At 39.8% G+C, this 24,434-nt stretch overlaps 1 protein-coding gene across 1 annotated transcript in view; it reads left to right on the top strand.

Moving 5' to 3' along the window:
- The window catches only part of LOC120993836 (zona pellucida-like domain-containing protein 1), a 69,588-nt gene extending 48,461 nt beyond the window's left edge, over positions 1-21,127 (top strand). The window contains exons 7-11 of the mRNA XM_040422303.1: positions 7,602-7,682; positions 9,214-9,385; positions 14,914-15,022; positions 15,322-15,345; positions 20,964-21,127. Coding sequence (XP_040278237.1) covers positions 7,602-7,682; positions 9,214-9,385; positions 14,914-15,022; positions 15,322-15,345; positions 20,964-21,127 — 550 coding nt within the window. The remainder of the gene's footprint in view (positions 1-7,601; positions 7,683-9,213; positions 9,386-14,913; positions 15,023-15,321; positions 15,346-20,963) is intronic.
- The last annotated feature ends 3,307 nt before the right edge of the window (positions 21,128-24,434 follow it).

Here is a 24,434-nt window from a genome sequence, read left to right as displayed (position 1 = left end):
TGGTGCCGCCACTAAGATGCGGCGTCCTACGTCATGATGGGTCCATCGTGCGCATGATGTCACTGCATCAGAGCGAGTGACGTCATCGCGCTGGCGGCGTTCCCGCGCATGAGCAGTAGGTGAGCCAGTACCAAAACTGGCATAGGAGTACTTGCAAGCTAGTATAGAGATAGAGGGGGATTCTATAACTTTAGAATAGCTTCTAGTCACGGCAAATATCCAGTTTCTATTAAGCATGCTATATTGCATTATATAATATATCGGCTATGTGTACTATATAAACTCTATATATAATATACAACTATGGTATAGCTCATACTACCTGACTGGGACGGACTTTATGAGTCATTTTGTCTGTGGAAAGTAAAGGAGAGACATGGTGTTAGTAAACATATCAAAACCAGATTATAAAAGTTCAGACAACAATATGTAACGGAAAAAAAGGATATCGCCACGATATATTGTCCAGTCGTATATATCTTCTAGAACGGAAATATAGACCTGAAGTATGTCTATGGTATCATCCCGACGTGCAAAAGTCAAAGTCCCTATTCATACCATGTGGTGAAAGGATATTGAGTTCAAAAATCCAGAAGGATTTGCATTCTTTAAGACGCGCAATCCGGTTGCCGCCTCTTCTTCCAGTGGGTATTTGTTCCAATATTTGAAATTTGAGCTGACTAATCTGGTGTTTTGCGTATGTGAAGTGATGTGGGATTGGTAGTTCTGTTCTATTGCAGCGTATGTCGGATTTATGTTTAGAGATCCGGTCGCCTATATTTTGGGTTGTTTCGCCCACATAGGCCAGACCACAAGGACATTTGATAAGATATACGACAAACGAGGAGTTGCAGGTAAAAAAACCTTTGGAGTAGTATATTTTACCCGAGCGAGGATGTGTGATACGGTTCCCTTTAATCACATTCGTGCACTGAGCGCAATGTAGACATGGGTATGTGCCTGTTTTTTTCGGGGCTAGGGTGGTTTGCTGTAATGTGGGTTTAAGTGGGCCTATGTCAGCATGCACGAGTTTGTCTTTAAGATTACATGGCCTCTTATAGCACATACGGACTGGTTGTTTGAATTCAGCTACAAGAGGAGTGCCGTCCAACCCAAGCTATATCAGCTGTGTATCCACCTGACTTCTCCTCAACGCAACTGATGGTCCTAACCCCATTTATAAGGCAAGAAATCCCACTTATTAAACCTGACAGGGCACACCTGTGAAGTGAAAACCATTTCAGGGGACTACCTCTTGAAGCTCATCAAGAGAATGCCTAGAGTGTGCAAAGCAGTAATCAAAGCAAAAGGTGGCTACTTTGAAGAACCTAGAATATGACATATTTTCAGTTGTTTCACACTTGTTTGTTATGTATATAATTCCACATGTGTTAATTCATAGTTTTGATGCCTTCAGTGTGAATCTACAATTTTCATAGTCATGAAAATAAAGAAAACTCTTTGAATGAGAAGGTGTGTCCAAACTTTTGGTCTGTTCTGTATGTATCCGACCAGACCATTGACTAGAAACTAAAATCAGTTTTCTGGAGATTATACAAAAGTATATATCAAATGTACCTCTTTATCTTCCAAGATTGACAAGTATAATTTGTACTGCAGTTAAAATTATCTCAAATCAATCTAGATCCTACAATAACGATATGGTCTATCCAAATATATATACAAAGGCTAGACAAAGGCTCCATAGAGAGAGCTGAAACGTTGCTGCTGGTTGGGTGAATAAACCGTCCACTTTTTCCACTACCTGGAGTGCTGCCTTCCTTTTTTGCTTTGTATCTACAATCTTGGGCCTTGGTCACAGGTCCTATAGGAGGATTCTTTAAACCCGCATACTATTTGAGTGCTGCTTCTTTTATTTTTTTATTATATATATATATATATATATATATATATATATATATATAAAATCAATTTGCCTAATATAAAGATATAAATTTATACGAATAAATTTATATGATACCGGCAAATTAGAATCTAGTAGTCTGAAAGAATTCAGCGGTCACGGTTCAGAAATGAGGGATGGTCAGGTTTTCTTTCTGCCTCATCTTTAATTGATTCTCCCTGCATTGATCCCCCTTGCTATCTCCTGCTATCTTTTATCCCCCCTCCCCCAGTAAGGTGGGCTTGATATGTTCTTCCATGTGACTAATGAGATCATAGTGCATCAATTTGTCACTTATCTCTTACTCATCCCCACCACAAGGGGACACTAGTGTTCTATATAAAATTTTGTGTAATTACATTTAATTCTAATATTTTCCAAAGATCTAACCGAAAGATAACCTTTGACTTAGGCTCTGAGCAAAGCCCTAAATATAGGGAGAAGAGACATTAATGTATACCAACTGTATAAGACATTAATGTATACCAATCTGCTTATAGATTGGCAACTTTAAGATTATCAACCAAAACCACTTAACATACTTTCTCCACGTACTTTGAAAGTGAGGTAATTTATTCACACACTTTTTACACTTAATAAAAATACATTGTATACACCACCTAATTCTATGTATTTTAAAACTATAAAACCCCTCTGGTAAAATACATAGTAATACATTACCATGGGATAAGCATATAAATGTTGCATATAATATCATAATACAATAATAAGCCTCTTTTCTATTCATTTAGAACATTCTGTCGTTTGGTCATTGTCTTTTGTAAAGGCATGAAGTGACTTTTATGGTACCTGTCGGAACCCCCCGCAGTTTACGACCTGGGAATGTTTATGTAAAGATTTCTAACTCTTTCCTCTATAAGTGTTAATCCAAAAAGAATAAACTCGCATAGGCCTTTACAATACAATACAATATTGATTCTTTTCAGCCCAATATTTCTGACTATATATTCAATATAACTGAATCTGGTTGTTCAGGCAATGTGTGTATGTTTGCTGAGGTGTGTCATATTGGCATAACATGACAAATTGTTCCAACATATTCATGAAACTAAATTGGTTGCTGCTGGTGCTACTATGGGTCAGGGGGATGCATATGGGGCCAGGAGGGAAAAAGAAGTCCAAGAGGGCTTTCTTAGTCACATAAAAACAGCTGAAATGTGCAGAAATTCTCCTGGACATGGCCTGCACCTTCTGCAAGCCACAGTAGTTTTTAAAAAGATTTGTAACACTAAATTTATCATGTTGACCAGGCAGGGAGCATGTCTTATTTCCTACAGATGCAGCACAGCCTCAATGTTCATGCCATTGTTTCTAACTACACTGCCCAGTTGATTTGATACTAGATGCAAGTTAGCAACTAATCCACTGTGTGGCTTCTCATGCCCAGGCTAATCAGTTCTAAGACAGCATAGCAACATTTCAGTATACACATATGAAAGTAGGGAATGGGAGTAGAAACAGTTCTCTGCCCTGTTTCTTTTGGAGACAGGAGGCGTTCCATTGAGGAGGATGTGGAGGAGTTGAATAAGCACCTGGTATTTGAAACAGACTGAGATAAACGTAGAGGTGTCAATTGAACCTGGCCTTGTTGCTGTTGTGCTATATCACCATTTCCAAGCAAAATATTGACCCAGTGGGCCATGAACGACATGTGCGTACAGCAGCTCAAAGTGTCGATGTTGGTGTGAACCTTTCAAGGAGCAGACCATTTTCTGTGCCACTTGAGAGTACAAGGCAGGGATGGCTTTTAAAAAAAAAATAATAGTGGCTAAGTAGCTTTCATTAAGGTTGATGCATTAGAAGGAGGAGGAGCCTGAGTGGGAGAAGCAGTAATGATAACAATTACACTGTACTGCTTGTGGATGTGGTCTAGCTGCTAAAAAGAAGACAAATAGAAGGAGGACAGTTTTGTTCTGATTGCTGGCCAGTTAAATTTTTCCATTGTACCTGGCGATGCCGCTTTATGTGCTGCAATGGAGCAGTGGCGCCTATATTTGTCTTTGAATGTCCATGGCTTTTTTCATCTTGCAGATCTTCCCCACATCAGTAGCTTTGTCTGCAGGCTCTGTGGAGAAAAATTGCAGCAAAGGACATACTGTATTCTCACAGAGCTACCATCAGCGAAGCTTGGCCTAGGTCTGGCACATTTTGAGCCTGCACCAATAGTATCGGAGATCTCACCAGTTCCCGATCTGAACACAATAAAAGCATATCTGGCCCTGTCATTTTTTGGGATATTTTGGCCAGACATTGCCTCTGCTCTTTAGTGTTTCCACAGCCACTACCATACTCCTCTGATGTCAGCTCCTCCTTATCACCTAGATCCAGTTCCCAAGTCCTGGCCAACACACAGTGATCATCATAGTCCTCACCCTCCCTGCCACTTTTATCAAACTGTGATGTCATCATGGGTTTCTTGGTCTTTCTCAAGTCTTCCCTGCTTTGTACTACTACCATCCGGTCCCCCACCTCCACCTGACCCTCCTCCTCATCGCAGTCCAAATGTGGACAGTTCTCAAACAACTAAGCAACATGGACAAATAACCTACAAAATAACGCCAGCTCTCACACAAAATGACAAAAATATATAATCTTTATTATATCACATGATTAATAACAGCTAAAAAAGAGAGATTGCAGGAAGATGTGACATCATTGGAAAGGGTTAATTAAACAACCAATAATTAAATGTCAATAGAATAATATGTGTGTTAGACTGACAGAAAACCCATTAAATCACACACATATAGTATAACTCAATCTTTATTAATTAAAAGAGAATAATACATACAGTCCTGTTTCCTGAAGAAGCGAGGCGAAACGCGCGTCGGGTTGGTGCCATCATCCTCTCTCCTCTCCTGGTCAGTATTGGCAGTTATCAAGTCCTCTTCTTTGCCTTTTGTCCCTTGCATTTTGGTTGCACGTATGTCAGTATATTTTGATATATTGGGAATTCGTGCATAGACCCCACACTGACTTCTTTGCAGCAGCATTGCAATGGATGGGAGATAATGATGATATGAGGTCAGACATTACATTTCTTATCACCTGTGTTGGTATATATGTATTTTACGATAATATCGCAGTATTGTAGGTGTGTAATCTTTTTGATAATGCCTAACTTACCATAGGAGTTTACACTGTTAGGAGGGATGGTGGTTTTTGTACTTGTCGCAGTATCCTCCTGCACTACCACTATTATATGAAATCGCATTTTGTTGCATTATGTATGTATTATTCTCTTTTAATTAATAAAGATTGAGTTATACTATCATTGGAAAGGGGGCACATCCACAGGACTGCCAATGACAGGTATATAAATATATATATTAATTTCAAAATACAAAAGAGGTTAAATATAAAGTGTTAAGTACAAAGAAAACAATTATCTAGCCCCAAAATTATTTGCAAATAAGTTATTCAAGTCAGAGAAAACCGTCACAAGAGGGGTGTCTTGTAGTCCAAGATGGGTCTTGCGCCAAAGAGTGTTTAGGTATGGCTTTAGTGCTCTCAGATGCTATGGTCACATTTGGGGTTGAATGTCTGCGATCAACCTTACATTAGACCCAGCAATTATGGCACCTGCTGCCCTTGCAAGCGGGCACCATCTTTAAAGACCGGAAAGGGTTAAAAGCCACACCTTGTATATGACATTTGGCAAATATAATTCACTTTTTAGGTATTATATTATGCTTAGAATACATCATGTGCATGTATTCCTAAAGTCCAGTGCCTAAGGCCTAATTCACACTTTTTTTCTCTGTGTTTTAAACACTTGCAAAAAAAAAAGGCATACATTATCATATGTGTTTTCAATGTCATTTTTACATGTTTTTGGTGGTTTTATTAATTTTCTTTTTTGTCATTTTGTACATGCTGATGCCTTTAATGTACTATAGAGGAGCATATGGAAAAAAATGCAAGAAAAAGCTATACCTAAAATGTGGTGCTTTTGATAAATAAATAAAAATGCTATCACTCGAAAACATCACGTAAACCTAGATGCTGTGGAGGCTTTCATATTTCTATATAGACTTTAACATTTAGCTGTGGTGTTTTTAGCCCCCACCCAAAAAATAGACTTTCCACTGATATGGGTCAAACGTTGTGTGTGAAACCTGCCTATGGCTGATATCACCTGTTCCTACCCATAGTGGGAGCCCTAAGTGAATGAATTCCTCTCCTTTTTAAGAGATAGCACTAGTGCTGAGCGAATCGAAGTCAAACGGATCAAATTTGATTTGCTTCAAAGAAGAATTTGCTCACACTTCGTGGCAGCAAATCAATTTTCCCTGAAATGGTGGTAAAAAACCAAAACATACTTACCTTATCCATTTGCACACAAAGAGGTCATCGTGGACATCTTGATTGCAGAAACTGCACGGAATCTTGTGCGGAGTGATGTATGATGTCACCATGCTGGCTGGGCATGATGACGTCATCACATCAACGTGCAAGATTTTGCTTGGTGTCTCAAATCAAGATAGCTATGACAGCCTCCACACAAGCAAATGGATAAGGTGATTATTATTATTATTATTTTTTTTTACCCTGATTAACCCCTGAAAGGCCTAAATTGTAGCCTCAGATGCCACGATCAGCGATGAATGCGGCATCTAATGGGTTCAATAACGGAGGTGGCGCGATCGCCGTTCTCCGTCATTGTGCCCACTACATACACAGAAGTGCAAATTTCTTGGTCAGAAATCAAATTTCTTTGTGAAATTAGGTGAGGCAGCTGAATCTAATTTTTCATAACTTCCCTCATCTCAAGGTAGCACCCCTGGTGCTTATTTGCACCTCTATCTAGACGGTATTGATGGAATATTTTTTTTCTAGTTCCAGCAGCCAGACTCCCTTACTAGGTTTTCCACATTAACAATGTATGAGATATTACACTTTCTATGGCAAAATTTATCCTGGTTTCTTGTGACAAAACATGTCTTTTGGTACCTACACTGAGAGGTCGTCTATGAGGGTCCTGAGCCCTAATGTAAAATCTGTAACATGATCCCCACCTACTATGTGCCATTAATAATACTAGCTTCTCCTTGGGGTTTCCTCCAGCACCAGAGCACTCCACTCCATATCAGTTATGCTCCTGATACTGAAACTGATATTTTACAAATATGTGTTTAATAAATAAAATGTAGGGATGAGCGAATCAACTTCGGATGAAACATCTGAAGTCGATTCGCATAAAACTTCGTTCTAATACTGTACGGAGCAGGAGCTCTGTACAGTATTAGAATGTATTGGCTCCGATGAGCCGAAGTTATTGCTTCGCGAAGTCTCGCTAAACTTCGAACAATAACTTCAGAAATTAATTTGTACTGTAAAAAAATATTTCCCGAACTCGGGTTCAGTTCCAAGGTATTACTTGGAACTGAACCCGAGTTTGGGAAATGTTTTTTTTACAGTACAAAATAATTTATGAAGTTATTGTGCGAAGTCTCGCTAGACTTTGCGAAGCAATAACTTCGGCTCATTGGAGCCAATACATTCTAATAATGTACGGAGCTCTTGCTCCTTACAGTATTTGAACAAAGTTTTACGCGAATCGACTTCAGATGTTTCATCCGAAGTCGATTCGCTCATCCCTAATAAAATGAGTTAGATATAAAAGTAACAATATGTACATTGCATAAAGCTTCTAAACCGATTTTATTTTTCACAGGTTCAATGTTTTGCTGGATCGGTGCTATGCATCTGTGTCACCATTCCCGACGAATTCAACCTATTATGACCTGTTTGTTGGGTAAGACAAATTCTTTTTTTTTACTCGCAAACATTTTCAACATGCTTGAAAGGTCCAGCAAATATTCTAGTATATTCCCTGAGACTGCCCATTTCATACAACTCCCCAGAGTAAGGACTCATGCACACGACAGTATTTTTTCACGGTCCGCAAAACGGGGTTCCGTTGGTCCGTGATCCGTGACCGTGGGTCTTTCTTGATTTTTGGAGGATCCACGGACATGAAAAAAAAGTCATTTTGGTGTCCGCCTGGCCGTGCGGATCCAAACGGATCCGTCCTGACTTACAATGCAAGTCAATGTGGACGGATCCGTTTGACGTTGACACAATATGGTGCATTGACTTTCAATGTAAAGTAAGGAGTTAATATACCATCGGATCGGAGGCATTCACTTTATGGAGTTAGTTCATGTGATATTTTTATAGAGCAGGTTGTTACGGACATGTTGATATCTAATACGTCTATTTTTGCTTTGTTTTTTGTTTTACACAATAAAAGCATTTATTTAAACAATCATGTTTTTTTGTCTCCATTTTCTGAAAGCTATATTTTTTTTTTGGGTCATTGTCTCATGTAGGGGTTCATTTTTTGCGGGATAAGGTGACAGTTTGATTGATACTGTGAGGTGAGGTGGGCAAAATTGCAATTCCATGATAGTTTTTCTTTTTTTTATGGTGTTCACCATGCGGTAAAATGATCTTTTTATGGATCAGGTCGTTACGGATGTGGTGATACAAAATATGCGTAGTGTTTTCTTTTTTTTTACATTTTTAACCAATTATAAATGTGCGTATATAGGAAGAAGTAAAAAAAAAAAAAAGTCACTTTTTTTAAACATTTTTTTGACTCAGACCCACTTGATTCTTGAAGATCCGGTGGGTATGATGGCTCTACAATACACTGCAGTACACTATATAGTGTACTGCAGTGTATTTTCATTTACACTAAACTTGATCAGGCTCAGATATACCATGGCAAGCCAAATGCCTATGAAGGCGTCCAGTTGCAATGGTAACCATCAGGACACGGCCACAGCAGCACAGCGGCCTGATGGGGGAGGGAGCTACTTTCCTCTGTTAACCATTTAACCATGGGGTCGCTTGTCATGGCAGACCAGCGGCCCGATGGGAGAGGAAAGGTGCTCCCTCCCTCTGTTAATCCCTTCCATACAGTGGTCCCTATAGCCTGAAGGCTGAATCTCATAGGCTTCCATGGGAGGCAAGCTTAGATGCACGTGTATGGCATCGGGCTGCCTTTCCAGTCATCAGGTCCACGTCACTGAAGGGGTTAATGCACCAGCGTCGGTGTCTTCAATGATGCTAACACATACAGTAGGGGGTCGCCGGGCCCTTGCTGCTGATTAAGCGGGCGCAGCTCCTGCACCAGTCCTATTATAGCACCGTACATACACGACACTGGGCGACAAGTCCAGTTTTTTGCCATCAATGTAGAATCTATTTTATTAACTATTTTAGTTTGATAGTTTATTGTTTGTAGTATGTAAAAGTAACATTACATGTTTGTTTTTTAGATGTACAAAGGACTCATTTACTTTCATAACACTTAATGGAGACAGTCAAGCAGCACGGTTTTATTTTACAGCTTTCCGATTTCTAGAACAATTTAACCAGCAAGTGTCAACTTTTTACTTGCATTGTATAACACGACTTTGTGAAATATCCACTTGTAGTAATTTTAAACCAGTGAGTATAACACCATTTTAAACTTTCTGTCAGTGTTCTCTTAAAATGTTTTAAAACAGCAATCATATTTAATCCTTGTATATCATGTACTGTTTTGTAACAGAAACTATTGGTTATATAATCTCTTGCATTTCTATTTTTCTTCTATTGTGCCTCCACATACTGATGCACTTATGCCGTCACTCAGACTTATCATGCCCAGCCACAGTGATTCTCACAGTTTACCCTCTACATCTAAGAACAGCACACATGCACTATGGATAGTCACACTGGAATCAGATCACCCTCTGTGGTCTGATTGCAATATTTGGTTCTTTTATAGGGGCAGATGATCTGGCAAATTATCAGGAACAAATGTTCGTATGACTGCTTACTCCCGATAGTTGGCCTATGTGAATGTGCCAGCGATCTGTCAACAAATGAGTTAATACTACTTGTTTTTCGGGTGATCATGTAATTTATCTAAGCATGAAAATGCTTGTTGGTTGGCAGTGCATCTACTAGTGCAAACAGGGGATTTACTGCTAATATATTGTTAAGTAAAGAACAGTCGACTGTTTTTATTGTAAATTGGCACTTATTATGGCCCAGAATTCTGGACAGTGTAAAAGCACCCTAAATTATCAGTTTGAAGGGTGGTAGTGTAGCAACTCCCTAATAGAACTTTTTCACTAAAATTAAGTCGTATTTATTAAAATTTACCTGTGTTCTCTGATTATCTGTTTTTTGAGCAGGTTAATAGTTCAATAGAGTCATGGGCAGTGGGTGTGGAACCATTGCATCAACCAACCAGTTTGACTTAGGGATAATCCTAATAGCATTATCCTGGCAACCCCCTAATAGTCTTGCTTTACCCCTGTACAGGAATCTGAAAATTGATGCAGGGGTGCGACCGGGATGCTACCTTTTGGAGTAGTCCCTGTGTGGTTGACATCTGACCTCAGGGGTGGTAAGAGACAATGGTGCCTAGTTAGTAACAACAGAGATCGGGGCAGGCAGAGTTCATGTGAATGCAAAAAAAACCCCACAAGTGCAAGGTGTTAAGACAGGCAGCAAAGGGTAAAAATGGTAAGCAGACACAGGTCCGATTAGGCAGTGGAGGGTCATAATTGATAAAGAAGCAGAAATTGGTACAAGGGAAGAAAAACAAAATAGCACACCTTTGAAGGTAACTAGCAAACTATACTACCTATTGCTCAGACACCCTTAAGGGCTGGGAAGTGTGCTTGCATACCCTATGGCCAATAGAAGAGGCTTATAAACAAGTGCAGGCTTTGGCCTGTAGTGGAAAGTGAGCGAGAGGACATTGGTATCGGACCTGCTGCAGAAGGGCTAGCAAAAACAGGAGAAGAAGTCGAGTGAGTGGTGCGGTGCTTGTGCCAATCCCTTAGGCCCCTTTCACATGGGCGAGTATTCCGCGCGGATGCGATGCGTGAGTTGAACGCATTGCACCGGCACTGAATACCGACCCGTTCATTTCTATGGGGCTGTTCACATGAGCAGTGATTTTCACGCATCACTTGTGCGTTGCGTGAAAATCGCAGCATGCTCTATATTCTGCGTTTTTCACACAACGCAGGCCCCATAGAAGTGAATGGGGTTGCGTGAAAATCGCAAGCATCCGCAAGCAAGTGCGGATGCGGTGCGATTTTCACGCACGGTTGCTAGGAGACGATTGGGATGGAGACCTGATCATTATTATTTTCCCTTATAACATGGTTATAAGGGAAAATAATAGCATTCTGAATACAGAATGCATAGTAAAATAGGGCTGGAGGGGTTAAAAAAATAATAATAATAATTTAACTCACCTTAGTCCACTTGCTCGCTCTGCCAGCATCTCCTTCTGTCTCCTTTGCTGAACAGGACCTGTGGTGACGTCACTCCGGTCATCACATGATCCATCACATGATCTTTTACCATGGTGATGGATCATGTGACGGACCATCTGATGACCGCAGTGACGTCACCACAGGTCCTGTTCAGCAAAGGAGATAGAAGGAGATGCCGGGCTGCGAGATCAAGTGGACTAAGGTGAGTTCAATTTTTTTAAAAAAATTTTTTAACCCCTCCAGTGCTATTTTACTATGCTTTCTGTATTCAGAATGCTATTATTTTCCCTTATAACCATGTTATAAGGGAAAATAATACAATCTACACAACCCTGATTGCAAGCACGAACTTCTGTGAAGAAGTTCGGGTTTGGGTACCAAACATGCGCTATTTTCGTCACGCGAGTGCAAAAACGCATTACAATGTTTTGCACTCACGCGGAAAAATCGCCTGTGTTCCCGCAACGCACCTGCACATTTTCCTGTCAATGTCAGGAGTTTATCCAGCCAAATCACTCTGTATTGCTGTGTTGGGAGGGTTGCCATGCAAACCAGCCAAGTTCTGGCCAGTCAACCTGTCAGTGTGACTGGAAGTTGAGCCTATCAAGTTTCTGACTCCAATCCCAGAGCTAGGTGTGGAATTTAAGATTGCAAATCCCTAATTGACTTGACTGTGATTTTGTATATTGAAGTCCTGGTTCTTGAGCCTTATTTATGGATTAACCTACTATCTGCTGTTTTGACTTCTGATTATTCCTGATATTCTGACTCAGGCTAGTTTTTGGATTAACTTCTCAACCAATGATTTTGCTCAGGATCAGTCTTTCCTGGCTTCGACATTGGTTGTTGACTACTCTTTGCACCCCTTACCATTCTGGTAGGTCTGCCTCAGTAAGCCCCAAGGGGTAAGGCTACTTTCACACTTGTGTTTGGTGCGGATCCATCATGGATCTGCACAGACGGATCCGCACCGATAATACAACCGCATGCTTCCGTTCAGAATGGATCCGTTTGTATTATCTGTAACATAGCCAAAATGGATCCATCTTGAACACCATTGAAAGTCAATGGGGTAAAAGATCCGTTTTCTATTGTGCCATATTGTGTCAGTGAAAACGGATCCGTCCCCATTGACTTACATTGTGTGTCAGGACGGATCCGTTTACCTCCGCATCGTCAGGCAGACACCAAAACGCTGCAAGCAGCGTTTTGGTGTCCACCTCCAGAGCGGAATGGAGGCGGAATGGAGGCAAACTGATGCATTCTGAATGGATCATTATCCATTAAGAATGCATTAGGGCAAAACTGATCCGTTTTGGACCGCTTGTGAGAGCCCTGAACGGATCTCACAAACGGAAACCAAAACGCCAGTGTGAAAGTAGCCTAAGGCTATACTTGTAGTTAGTAATGGGCGGAGATCAGGGCAGGCAGAGTTAATTTACAAATATGAATAAGTAATGTAACAAAGTATTGCTGTTAACAGTGGGGAACATTGATATTAAGTGTTCAATTTCCCTTTAGTGCCACCATAGGTGAAATGAAGCATTACACTGTGCTTATTCCAGTCAGCAGATTATCTGTGCCATGCAACAAATGACAGATCCTCCAGGAGACACTGAATTAATAATTGTGTATACAAAGATAGCTGTCAATCACTGAAAGGGCCGCCTCCTTGACTGCAGATCTAAGAATGAGCATGGATATAAATGAGTAAATTACAAGATATACTGAATCTTTTCCTATAAAACTATATATCAATCTGAGCAGCATCTTCTGCTCTATAACATTCTGGCTTCAATTCAAACATAATGTTTAGCATAACAGGCCCCCTTTAAGGGAATAGCGGTCGAATTAAAGGACTTATGGTCAAACATCAGGAGTAAAAAATTGGGGATAAAAGACATAAGAGATACAAGCATCTTGAGTAAAAGTCTTTGCCAGAAGGAACATACAGTATGTGCTGCACACATAGATATATTTGAATTCAAGCCTTCATTCTTCCACATCTGACTTAATATGTGCTAATAATTTTTTTAAGTTAATGCACCTTAAATAACAACAATACATTTATTTCATTTAGAGCTGAGAATTTTTTAATTTTTTTTTTGTTTTGTGTCTGATTCACTGATTTAAAAAAAAAAAATTCAATTTAGGTTCTAATCAATTTTAAGCCAGCTTCTCATCTACACACATCTCTTTCTTGGTGATTACCCTTTATAAGAGCAGAGCAGAGAAAATTGGCTTAGATATCTGAGATGCCTTTCTTGGTCTGGGGGGTATTCTTTCTCATTATGGAGAATATCTACTATGTGTGATGGGTATTGTCAGGGGTGGATTAAGGGTACCATGGGCCCTGGGCTGTATAGGAGGTTTGGCCCCCCACCCAGCCCAGTACACCAACCACAAAACGTTCATATGTAACATCACAGATAGCACATTGATAACTCTTGGAGTACAGATAATGTACTAGATGTTAAATGCAGTCCTATATAACACCACAGATAACACAGTGATAACTCTCTGAGTACACATAATGTAGTAGATATTACTTGCAGCCCTATGTAACATCACCATGGGAGGACTAGGTGTATCATACCATAATTTACAGGCACTGGCTAAAATGGCAGCCTCTCTGCCTTTCCTACAGTACATGTACAAGGATCAAAAAGCTTCCAAACTAGAATTTCCATTGAGGAGACAGGAGAGCAGCTCATATAAATTATATCAGACTCAATAGCCACTGTTACATGATTGGAGTAGACCCAAAAGGAGTTAATTACATGACCTCTCTCCTTAGCTCTTTTCATTCCCCCTCCTCCTTCTATTATTAGTGCAGAGCTGCAACTGATTTCTGCCTGAATTCTCTGTTCATTTTGTAATATGGGCATTTTGGATGGCCATCAGCCCTATAGGGGTATTGGGAACTGACCGTCCACCCAAAGCTCCCCTATGTAGATCCGTCATTGAATATTGCATCTGCTCTGGATTTCTGAGAAAAATATATAAATATTATCATATCTTACTTTTGCTTGCATCAGAGAGGCTTAGCATTCTTTTCCTTTTGGAAGGAAAGCTACATTGCATATCTTTGGGTTTCTGGGAAAGACAATGAAATTAACTTTCCTTCCAAAAGAAAAGAAAGCTAAGCCTCTCTGATGCCACCAGATATAAGATATTATAATTTGCATATATTTTCCCCAGAAACTCACAGGAGCTTTTCCTGGTCTACAATACTCCTTATGCACACTAGGTGCTCTCCATAATAAGAGAGTGACACCCAGACCCTACAAAAGCCTATCACCTAGCTCAGCCAATTTTCTCTGCTCTGATAGAGGGTAAGCACCTGGAAAGATCTGTGTGCAGAGGAGATGCTGGCTTGACTATTTTCCAAGTTGTGTTATAAAGCTTCTCTAAAAGGCTATGCATTGAATTTGAATAGTTACATTATACCTAGTGGTGCTAAACCCTCAATTTCTATTTATATTTGGAAAACATAATTGTGCATCTCTTTTCCAGGGCAATGTTACACATTGGTTAGCCTATTCTCTCTCTCTCTCTCTCTTGAAATTTGGGTGGAATCAGAATTTTTTTAAAAAATCGTAACTATTTCTGAATTAATTTGTTTACCTCTAATTCTGAGTCTTTATGTTGGGTTAATTTATAATGCATTTTTCTCATTTTTATAACATATTACAGTCATGTACACGAAGAAAAAGAAATGTTAGAGCTGTCCCAAGCTCTTCAGGATCAGTTTCTGACCCTGCAACAATCACCTCTCCAAAAATTATCACCACTCTTGATGATGGTAAGAATAAAAATCATAAAGGGGTTCTCCAGGAGTTAATAAAATAAAATTACTGAAAATACTTAAATATTACTTTATTATAAATATATTCCTATCCATTTCTCCATTCCATGGCCCCACAAAAAAAAAATAGAACATGTTCTATTCTTGTCCGTTTTGTGGACAAGAATAGGTATTTCTATAATGGGCCACCCGTTCCGGGCATCCGTGTTTTGTGGAACACAATTTGCTGACCGCAAAACAAGGCTTTGTTGTGTGCATGTAGCCTTACAGACTAAAATAGAAGTATAACAGCACAGCCGACAGCCAAAGACCAGGAAGTGGTGAGTATAGAGCCTTCACCTCTTCCCTGTCCTCCGGTACTGATGGTCGCTCATTAGTATTCACCCCATAAAACACAGTAACATTTTTCCTACACTTAGGTGGAAAAATATAAGGTATATTTTTATATATATATATATATATATATATATACAGTACAGACCAAAAGTTTGGACACACCTTCTCATTCAAAGAGTTTTCTTTATTTTCATGACTATGAAGGCATCAAAACTATGAATTAACACATGTGGAATAATATACATAACAAACAAGTGTGAAACAACTGAAAATATGTCATATTCTAGGTTCTTCAAAGTAGCCACCTTTTGCTTTGATTACTGCTTTGCACACTCTTGGTATTCTCTTGATGAGCTTCAAGAGGTAGTCCCCTGAAATGGTCTTCCAACAGTCTTGAAGGAGTTCCTAGAGATGCTTAACACTTGTTGGCCCTTTTGTCTTCACTCTGCGGTCCAGCTCACCCCAAACCATCTTGATTGGGTTCAGGTCCAGTGACTGTGGAGGCCAGGTCATCTGGCGCAGCACCCCATCACTCTCCTTCATGGTCAAATAGCCCTTACTTTCAAAGTTTTCCCAATTTTTTAGCTGACTGACTGACCTTCATTTCTTAAAGTAATGATGGCCACTCGTTTTTCTTTACTTAGCTGCTTTTTTCTTGCCATAATACAAATTCTAACAGTCTATTCAGTCGGACTATCAGCTGTGTATCCACCTGACTTCTCCTCAACGCAACTGATGGTCCCAACTCCATTTATAAGGCAAGAAATCCCACTTATTAAACCTGACAGGGCACACCTGTGAAGTGAAAACCATTTCAGGGGACTACCTCTTGAAGCTCATCAAGAGAATGCCAAGAGTGTGCAAAGCAGTAATCAAAGCAAAAGGTGGCTACTTTGAAGAACCTAGAATATGACATATTTTCAGTTGTTTCACACTTGTTTGTTATGTATATAATTCCACATGTGTTAATTCATAGTTTTGATGCCTTCAGTGTGAATCTACAATTTTCATAGTCTTTGAATGAGAAGGTGTGTCCAAACTTTTGGTCTGTACTGTATATATATATATATATATACTGTATACACAACATTAGACTAAAAGGATGTTTATTGGGGAAAACTGTATAATTAACGGCTCATGAACATGGTCGTTGCTCTTTTTGCAGTCCGCCAAAAAAATGGTACCGGCCTGTGTGTTCCGCATTTGCAGAACGGAACATCTTGCCCTCTGTATAACTGTCCTATCCTTGTCCACAAAACAGACAAGAATAGAACATGTTCTATATTTATTTTATTTTTTTGCAGGGCTGCAGAATGGATATACACATTGTATGCTGTCCACATCTTTTGCGGTCCCATTGAAGTGAATGGGTCCACATCTGATCCTCAGAAAATGTGGATCAGACGCAGACAACCATGGTCATGTACATGAGCCCTAAACCCTGTTGGGTCACCTTTAACCTGGACACAAGATGATATACGGTTGGGCATAGAGTCATACTGGTTCTGAATGGTATCCTGCAGCACATTTGTCCACAGATGCTGCAGCTGGGTCTGTAGATCCTGCACACTTGTAGTTTTTAGAAGTTGTAGTCCAAGCTGGTCCCATAAATGTTCGAAAGGCAATAAATCTGGTGACTAGGCAGGCCAGAGAAGTGTTGCAATCTGATGAAGATATTCCTGGGAATCTTTTGCTGTGTGTGACCAAGCATCATCCTGCTAAAAAATTTACTATATGTAAATTAAAAGCTCTGTACACATTTGTGAACAAAATTGTGTCGGGCCCACCTACCAGCGGTGACTGGCTGTCAATGGCAGGACATGTAAAGGGTGCTGTAAGACAAAATTTTCTTCTGCTAAAAGGCTGAAAATGGTCCAGGTAGAGAGAGTGACTTGTAATGATGTCTTGTTGCAGTGTCTCACTAAAACCTATTGCAGACACAAGACAGTAATCTAAAAGGAGATAACAGGAAGAGAATAGGAAGATTTGGGGGTTTGATTTGATTGGTAAAATCCTATAGCGAGAATGAGGGACTGGTCACTGTCATAGTTGTTTCATTTAGCTTAATAGCAGCTAGTTCTGCATCACAAAATCCTGCAAGAAAAAACACATTTTTCTGAATGAACAGCCAACCAGCTTTTATTTATTTCTATTTAGCTTTTTTTCTTTTTCTAAAAATCCTTTAAAGTTTCAGGGTATTTCAGTGTGTTATACCTTTGTTACCGAATTTGCTGGATATTACTGCAAGATACAGTAACAGGTAGTAACAGCAAAAGCAAAACTGCACTAACACCATTGTTAAACCTGCGTTATTGAACCCATTTTACTTTTACTGCAATATTTTTTTTTTATATTACTGCAAGATACCAATCAGTTCAAACACATTTTACTGCAAAAACTGCTTTGTTATACCCATGTTAATGAACACATTCTATTACTGCAATACACAGTGTAGTTCAAACACGGCAGCAAAATCTGCCTTCTTTTACCTGTGTCTTTACCGCTTTCACACAGTGTTTGGTAAGTGTTTGCTCAATGATTTCCATCAGTGCTTGTGAGCCAATTCCACTTGTATATATGGTTACAGCATGGTTTTTATGACACAGAAACTGACTGCATTCCAGTAATTGGCAGGCAGCTCTCGTAAGATAAAGGTATTAAATAGTATAATAACATAATCAATATTTTTTACTATTTTGTTCTTTACAGGACAATCGACCAATTCAATCTCCAGTAAGTATTTAACAGTTCATTTTACATTTTAAATTAAATCAAATAATGTATGGTTCTTGTGCATTACATATTTAGAAACAATACAGAATATTGCAATATTTTTGATACATTCTTCTGAAAACATAGTTAAAGTGAGTCTGTGTTTAGCTCAGAGTAACAGTTTTACATTGCTTAAAGGGAATCTGTTACCTATATTTAGCATATATAAATAATGGAAAAGTTCTATTTTGCAGTACAACATTGTTCACCCCATGCCTTTGGTACTTTTATTGCAAAAAAAACTTGGATATGCAAATGAGACACCAAATGCCCAACTAGCCATTTTCAATCTTTCAAAGAGCCCCAGCTCTTCCTTCAGGTGACAGGTATGAAACTTTTGCCTGCAACGTCACTGGCCCCATTCCCCTCTGCCTGCCACGTCAGATCACCTTGCAGCTGCATTATGGACCAAATTAGGGCATGACTGCGTAATTTTTTCCCCTGACCATAGTAATGTGTGAACAAACAGATTAAAATCATCGGGTATGTGTGCTGTCCATGGAAAATGCGGACAGCAGATGTCAGTGAAAAACTGAAATGTGAATGAGGCCTGAGGCTGGGTTATCACATTCAGATTATTTAACGTAGTTTTTGCAGCCAAATCTCTCCTCCATTTCTGATCCACTCCTGATTTTAGTTAAAAAAAACTGAAAATGGAAACTCAGCCTTAGATTTTATCAAAGTAATATGAGGAAGTAATAAATCATTTCAACAATAAACATCAACAATCACATGAGTATATAAAGTCACCACTAAGAGCTAAGGTTTTATTCTGATCTCAGCTTAATTTAGTAAGATGCATGTAAGTTGGAATCTTTTCTTGGCTCTGAAAAATCCAGATTTTTAAACTACTGAACTGCTTATCTTCATTGCATGCTGGGGATATCTAATTGAGTTTATAGATGGCTTTTCAAATGTGAATTTAAGGGGAACCAGTCACATTGTAAATGTAGTTATGTCTGTGGCCAGAATGGTATAAATCAGGAGGAGCTGATCAGATATATATATATAGTTTTGTGGAAAAGATCAATACATTTAATTCACTGTTCTTTCTGCTGAGTGGGCATTTTTACTCAGTGATTGACAGCTAAGTCTGCATCCATATAGGAAAGGCTGTCAGTCAATGAGTAGGACGAGCAAATCAAAGTAAAACTAATTAACTATGATCCGAATTTCAGGGAACATTTGATTCGTCACGTAGCCGAATTTCCTTGCGCTTTGTGGTAATCAATTAATTGTTTCTGAAATGATGGTTAAAAAACAAAAAAATACATTCTCACTTCATCCATTTGCTCGCAGAGAGGCCGTCGTGGCCATCTTTATTGAAGAAAATGTGCAAAGTGTCTTGAACGATGCCGTATGATGTCACCACGTTATCACGCTGGCCGGGGCAGTGATGTCATCAGTAATGATGTCACCTTGTCCGCCTAGTGTGATGATGTGGTGATGTCATCACATCAGTGCGCAAGAGATTATGCATGTTTTATTCAATGAAGATGACCATGAAGTCCTCTCTGCGAGCAAATAGATGAGGTGAGAATGTATTTTTTCTATTTTTAACCCCTGATTTTAACCCCTAAAAGCCCTTAATGTGACTGCCATATGCCGCGATCAGGTTTGAACGCGGCATCTGGGGGGGTTCAATGACAAGTTTGGAGGGGTCAGCGCAATCGGCGTTCCTCGTCATTGAGCCCGCTACATACAATGGAATGCAAATCGAATTTCTTTGTGAACTTCAGTGAAGCAGCCGAATTTAATTTTTGCAAACTTCGCTCATCTTTACTCCTAAGCATAGACAGATCAGGGATTTAAAGGAATAAAATAAGTTATACTTCCATACTACAACATGCTGCCTGCAGATCACAAACTATGTTTAATGTGAAAGATTCTTTTTAAGTTTTTTGCAATTTCTCAAAAATCCATAGAATTTAGGTTGGGCATTTGTAACATCATTTCAGTTGAGATTCTTATTAGTTGATTTGTTCTTTGTATCATACAAAATAGTTTTGGTTGGCAAATGGTGGAATTCAATAGTTTTTATTAGTACACTTTAGAAATGATGCTTTGGCCTCACCCTAGAATAGAATGCACCATATTCATAACAACATGCACTAATTGTCTATGTTAAAGACAGTCTGTCACCAGTGGCCTATCCAATTGTTTGCATAGCCACATAGCTGTGGTTCATCTAATTAAAATGCTGTTTTTCTTTTCTTGATCTGAGGCTCTATTCCAAAGTTATGATACTTTTTCCTAGCATGAAAATTAGTAGTTTAGTGCAATGAGCGTGTCACCAGTGCTCTTGTTATATCCAAGCTCCACTCCATTTTGTGGTCAGTCCATTCCTCACTGCTTTGCCACTGCCTGGCCCTGTCAATTAAAGCAGCGAGGAAGAGGTTGGCTCAGAAATGAGTGGAGATTGGGATCAATGAGAGCTATGTTGATGCCTCTTTTCACCAAACATTAATTATTAGGAAAAGGTGTCATAACTCAGAAACGGATCCTCGGATCATCAAAAGGAAAATAGCATTTTAATCAGGTGAACTATAGCTATATATCTGTGAAAACAGTTGGATACGGCAGTGGCTGCTGACTGATTCCTTTTAAGTAATTAAGTCATATTTAGTGAGAGCCATAAATATGGCTTTCAGCCCACCAGAAAACTAGCTTGAATAGGTTGAGAAATGTACCCCTCAATATTCATTTTAAAAGTCAAAATTGCTTTCTTTCATAAATAAATGCAAATATATTTTTTAATAAAAGTATATCTATTTGTGGACTTTGCGGGATCAATTAATTCATAACATCTAAATTGTTTTTAACCTTCCAGGTGATTCTAACAAGGATTCTCAAAAAATTGTGAGCACTGCTGTTGGCTTGGGAATAACAGTCGGATTTTTGGCTTTGCTGTGCACACTGATGGGAGGTATTGCCTTTCTTATGCACAGAAGACTGCAGAAAAGCAGATATTCAGAGAAAAACAATTTCCACTAGAAAGAGATTTTTATGACAGTTAGTAGACATAGAAAGTATAAAGTCACTTAAATACTGTTGAGACATACTGTAGATGAGTCCATAGATATTATAATTCCTATGAAAATATTTAACTGGATTACAATGTAATATTTAGATTTTTGTATGTTCTAGACAATAAAGACATTGAATTGGCATTCCAAATGTGTGTGTTATTCTTTTTCTAGCTGTAAATGAAATGTTATATTGTTAGTAGCAGACTGTCTACTATATGTAGGGTAGTCGGAAGCCTGTGCTTTGTGCAGGTATATAAAAAAATTTCAGATGGTTTGCATTACCTAAAAAATACGTTTTATTGAATACATAAAAAAAAAAATTGAAAACCCCTATCGATAGTGAAATTATAGATAATTTATTATCAATATTTATAAATTATCTATAATTTGACTATCGATAGGGGTTTTCTACAAAAAAAAGTATGTATTCAATAAAAGTTTTTTTTTAATAAGGGAGGTAAATACTTTAGTTTCTATGGTTTAATACTCCTAGTTAATATCCAGCGTTTGTCTTTGGTTTTCAAGTCCCAATTGAATGTCCAATTCGATACAGGTGTGAATATAATTTGAATCACAACTGCCTGATCTCTGTCTCTCTTCCTCCCCCCACTTCTCCCTGCCGTCTCTCTCTTTCTCTTTCAAACCTCAACATTGTTGAAAATTTGTGTTGAATTCCTGAACAGATTTGCTCATTTCTGCTCTTTACTATTTGGCAATAAAATGGCATGCCTTCTTATTCATCTAGGGTAAAATAAAATTGTCATGTAGCCATTTAAAAGAACACTCAGCACTAGTGTTAAGCGAACCCAAACTGCAAAGTTCAGGTCCGTACTGAACTTTGCGAGTTCAGGTACCCGGACCCGAACCCCAACTTTTCAGCAAAAGTTTGGGTCGAGTTCGGTGCTGTTAATAAAGTTAATAAAGCTTGTTGAAAGGCTGCAGGGCAGCCAATCAACAAGCTTTTAAGCTGTGGGCACTTAGAAGCCATCACAGCCATGCCTAGTAATGGCATGGCTGTGATTGGCCGCTACATCATGTGACCCAGCCTCTATACAAGCTGGAAAACGTGCAGCACCGCCCATCAGCTCTGAGTAGTGCAGGGACAGGAAGCAGGCAGCTTAAGTGAGGGAGAGTGTTAGGAATCTCATCTGGATATTTATTCTGTGGGTGACCCATGGTGATTTTTTTTTGTGGGTGCAATACACCAGCGTTGCACCCCTGATGCAGAAATATAATAATTAATCTGGCTGTTAATTCTGTGGGTGATCTATAGCAATTTTTTTGTGGGCGCAATGCACCATCTTTTTACCCTGACACAAAAATATAATAGTTAATTCGTTGGGTGACATATACCCATTTGTTGTGTGAGATACACCTCCACTGCATACATGACAGGGAAATTAATATAGTTAATCCATCTGTTAGATTGGTGGGTGATTGGTGGGTGACATATACCCATTTTTGGTGTGAGGTACACCTACACTGCATCTGTGACAGGTAAATTAATATAGTTAATCCGTCTGTTAGATCGGTGGGTGACATATACCCATTTTTGGTGTGAGTTACACCTGCACTGCTTCCGTGACAGGGAAATTAATATAGTTAATATGTCTGTTAGTTCAATGGGTGACATATACCCATTTTCTGGGTGAGGTGCACCTGCACTGCATCTGTGACAGGGAAATTTAATATAGGTTATCCGTCTTTTAGATTGGTGGGGGACATATGCATCCGTGACAGGAAAATTAATATAGCTAAGGCCTCTTTCACACTTGCGTTGTCCGGATCCGTCGTGTACTCCATTTGCCGGAAGTGCCCGCCGGATCCCTAACACCGCAAGTGAACTGAAAGCATTTGAAGACGGATCCGTCTTCAAAATGCGTTCAGTGTTACTATGGCACCCAGGACGCTATTAAAGTACTGGTTGCCATAGTAGTAGTGGGGAGCGGGGAAGCAGTATACTTACCGTCCGTGCGGCTCCTGGGGCGCTCCAGAATGACGTCAGAGCGCCCCATGCGCATGGATGACGTGATCCAAACGATCACGTCGTCCATGCGCGTGGGGCGCCCTGACGTCACTCTGAAGCGCCCCGGGAGCCGCACGGACGGTAAGTATACTGCTCCCTACTACACTTTACCATGGCAAACAGGACTTTAGTGTCCTGGCAGCCATGGTAACCATTCAGAAAAAGCTAAACGTCGGATCCGGTAATGCGCCGAAACGACGTTTAGCTTAAGGCCGGATCCGGATTAATGCCTTTCAATGGGCATTAATTCCGGATCCGGCCTTGCGGCAAGTGTTCAGGATTTTTGATCGGAGCAAAAAGCGCAGCATGCTGCGGTATTTTCTCCGGCCAAAAAACATTCCGTTCCGGAACTGAAGACATCCTGATGCATCCTGAACAGATTTCTCTCCATTCAGAATGCATGGGGATAATCCTGATCAGGATTCTTCCGGCATAGAGCCCCGACGACGGAACTCTATGCCGGAACACAACAACGCAAGTGTGAAAGAGCCCTTATCCATCTGTTAGATTGGTGGGTGACATATACCCATTTTTGGTGTGAGGTACACCAGCACTGCATCCATGACAGGGAAATTAATATAGTTAATCCATCTGTTAGTTCGGTGGGTGACATATACCCTTTTTTGGTGTGAGGTACACCTGCACTGCATCTGTGACAGGGAAATTAATATACTTAATCCATCTGTTAGTTCAGTGGGTGACTTCAAAGAATGATGAGAGCATCAAATAAGGGACGTGGCCCTGGTCATTGTGCTGCTGGTGTTGGTGGAGCTCCTGTTGCAGGGAGGTGCATGTAGGTGACAGAACGTTCAGCGTTATTTTGTAGGTCTGAATACCAGTGTACGAATGGTGAGGCCAGAACAAGTAGAGGCAGCAGCAGGGTCGGTGCAAGGATTTTTGCCGCCCTAGGCAAGATAAAAATTGACGCCCCCCCCCCTTATCAGATGATCTGCCCAGATCATGACATCACATATGTTACACCCCTTTCTCAGCATTTAAATTAAAAGAACTGCTATGTTTCCCTTAGGGTTAATCAAGCTTCCTGTAGCTGTCTCCCTGACAGCCACTAGAGGTGCTTCCGCGATTCTCACTGTGAAAATTACAGTGGGAAGACGCGGAACATAGTTTTGAATGCGTGCGCATGCGCATTCGCAGCTGAGAGGAGGATCGGGGAGAAGAGTTCCCAGTGCCTGAAGGTAAGTGGCTGAAGGGGTTTTAACCCCTTCAGCCCAGTGGGAGGGGGACA

Source organism: Bufo bufo, chromosome 3, assembly GCF_905171765.1.
Source record: "Bufo bufo chromosome 3, aBufBuf1.1, whole genome shotgun sequence".
Taxonomy (NCBI): domain Eukaryota; kingdom Metazoa; phylum Chordata; class Amphibia; order Anura; family Bufonidae; genus Bufo; species Bufo bufo.
This window is presented reverse-complemented; position numbering and strand designations above follow the sequence as displayed.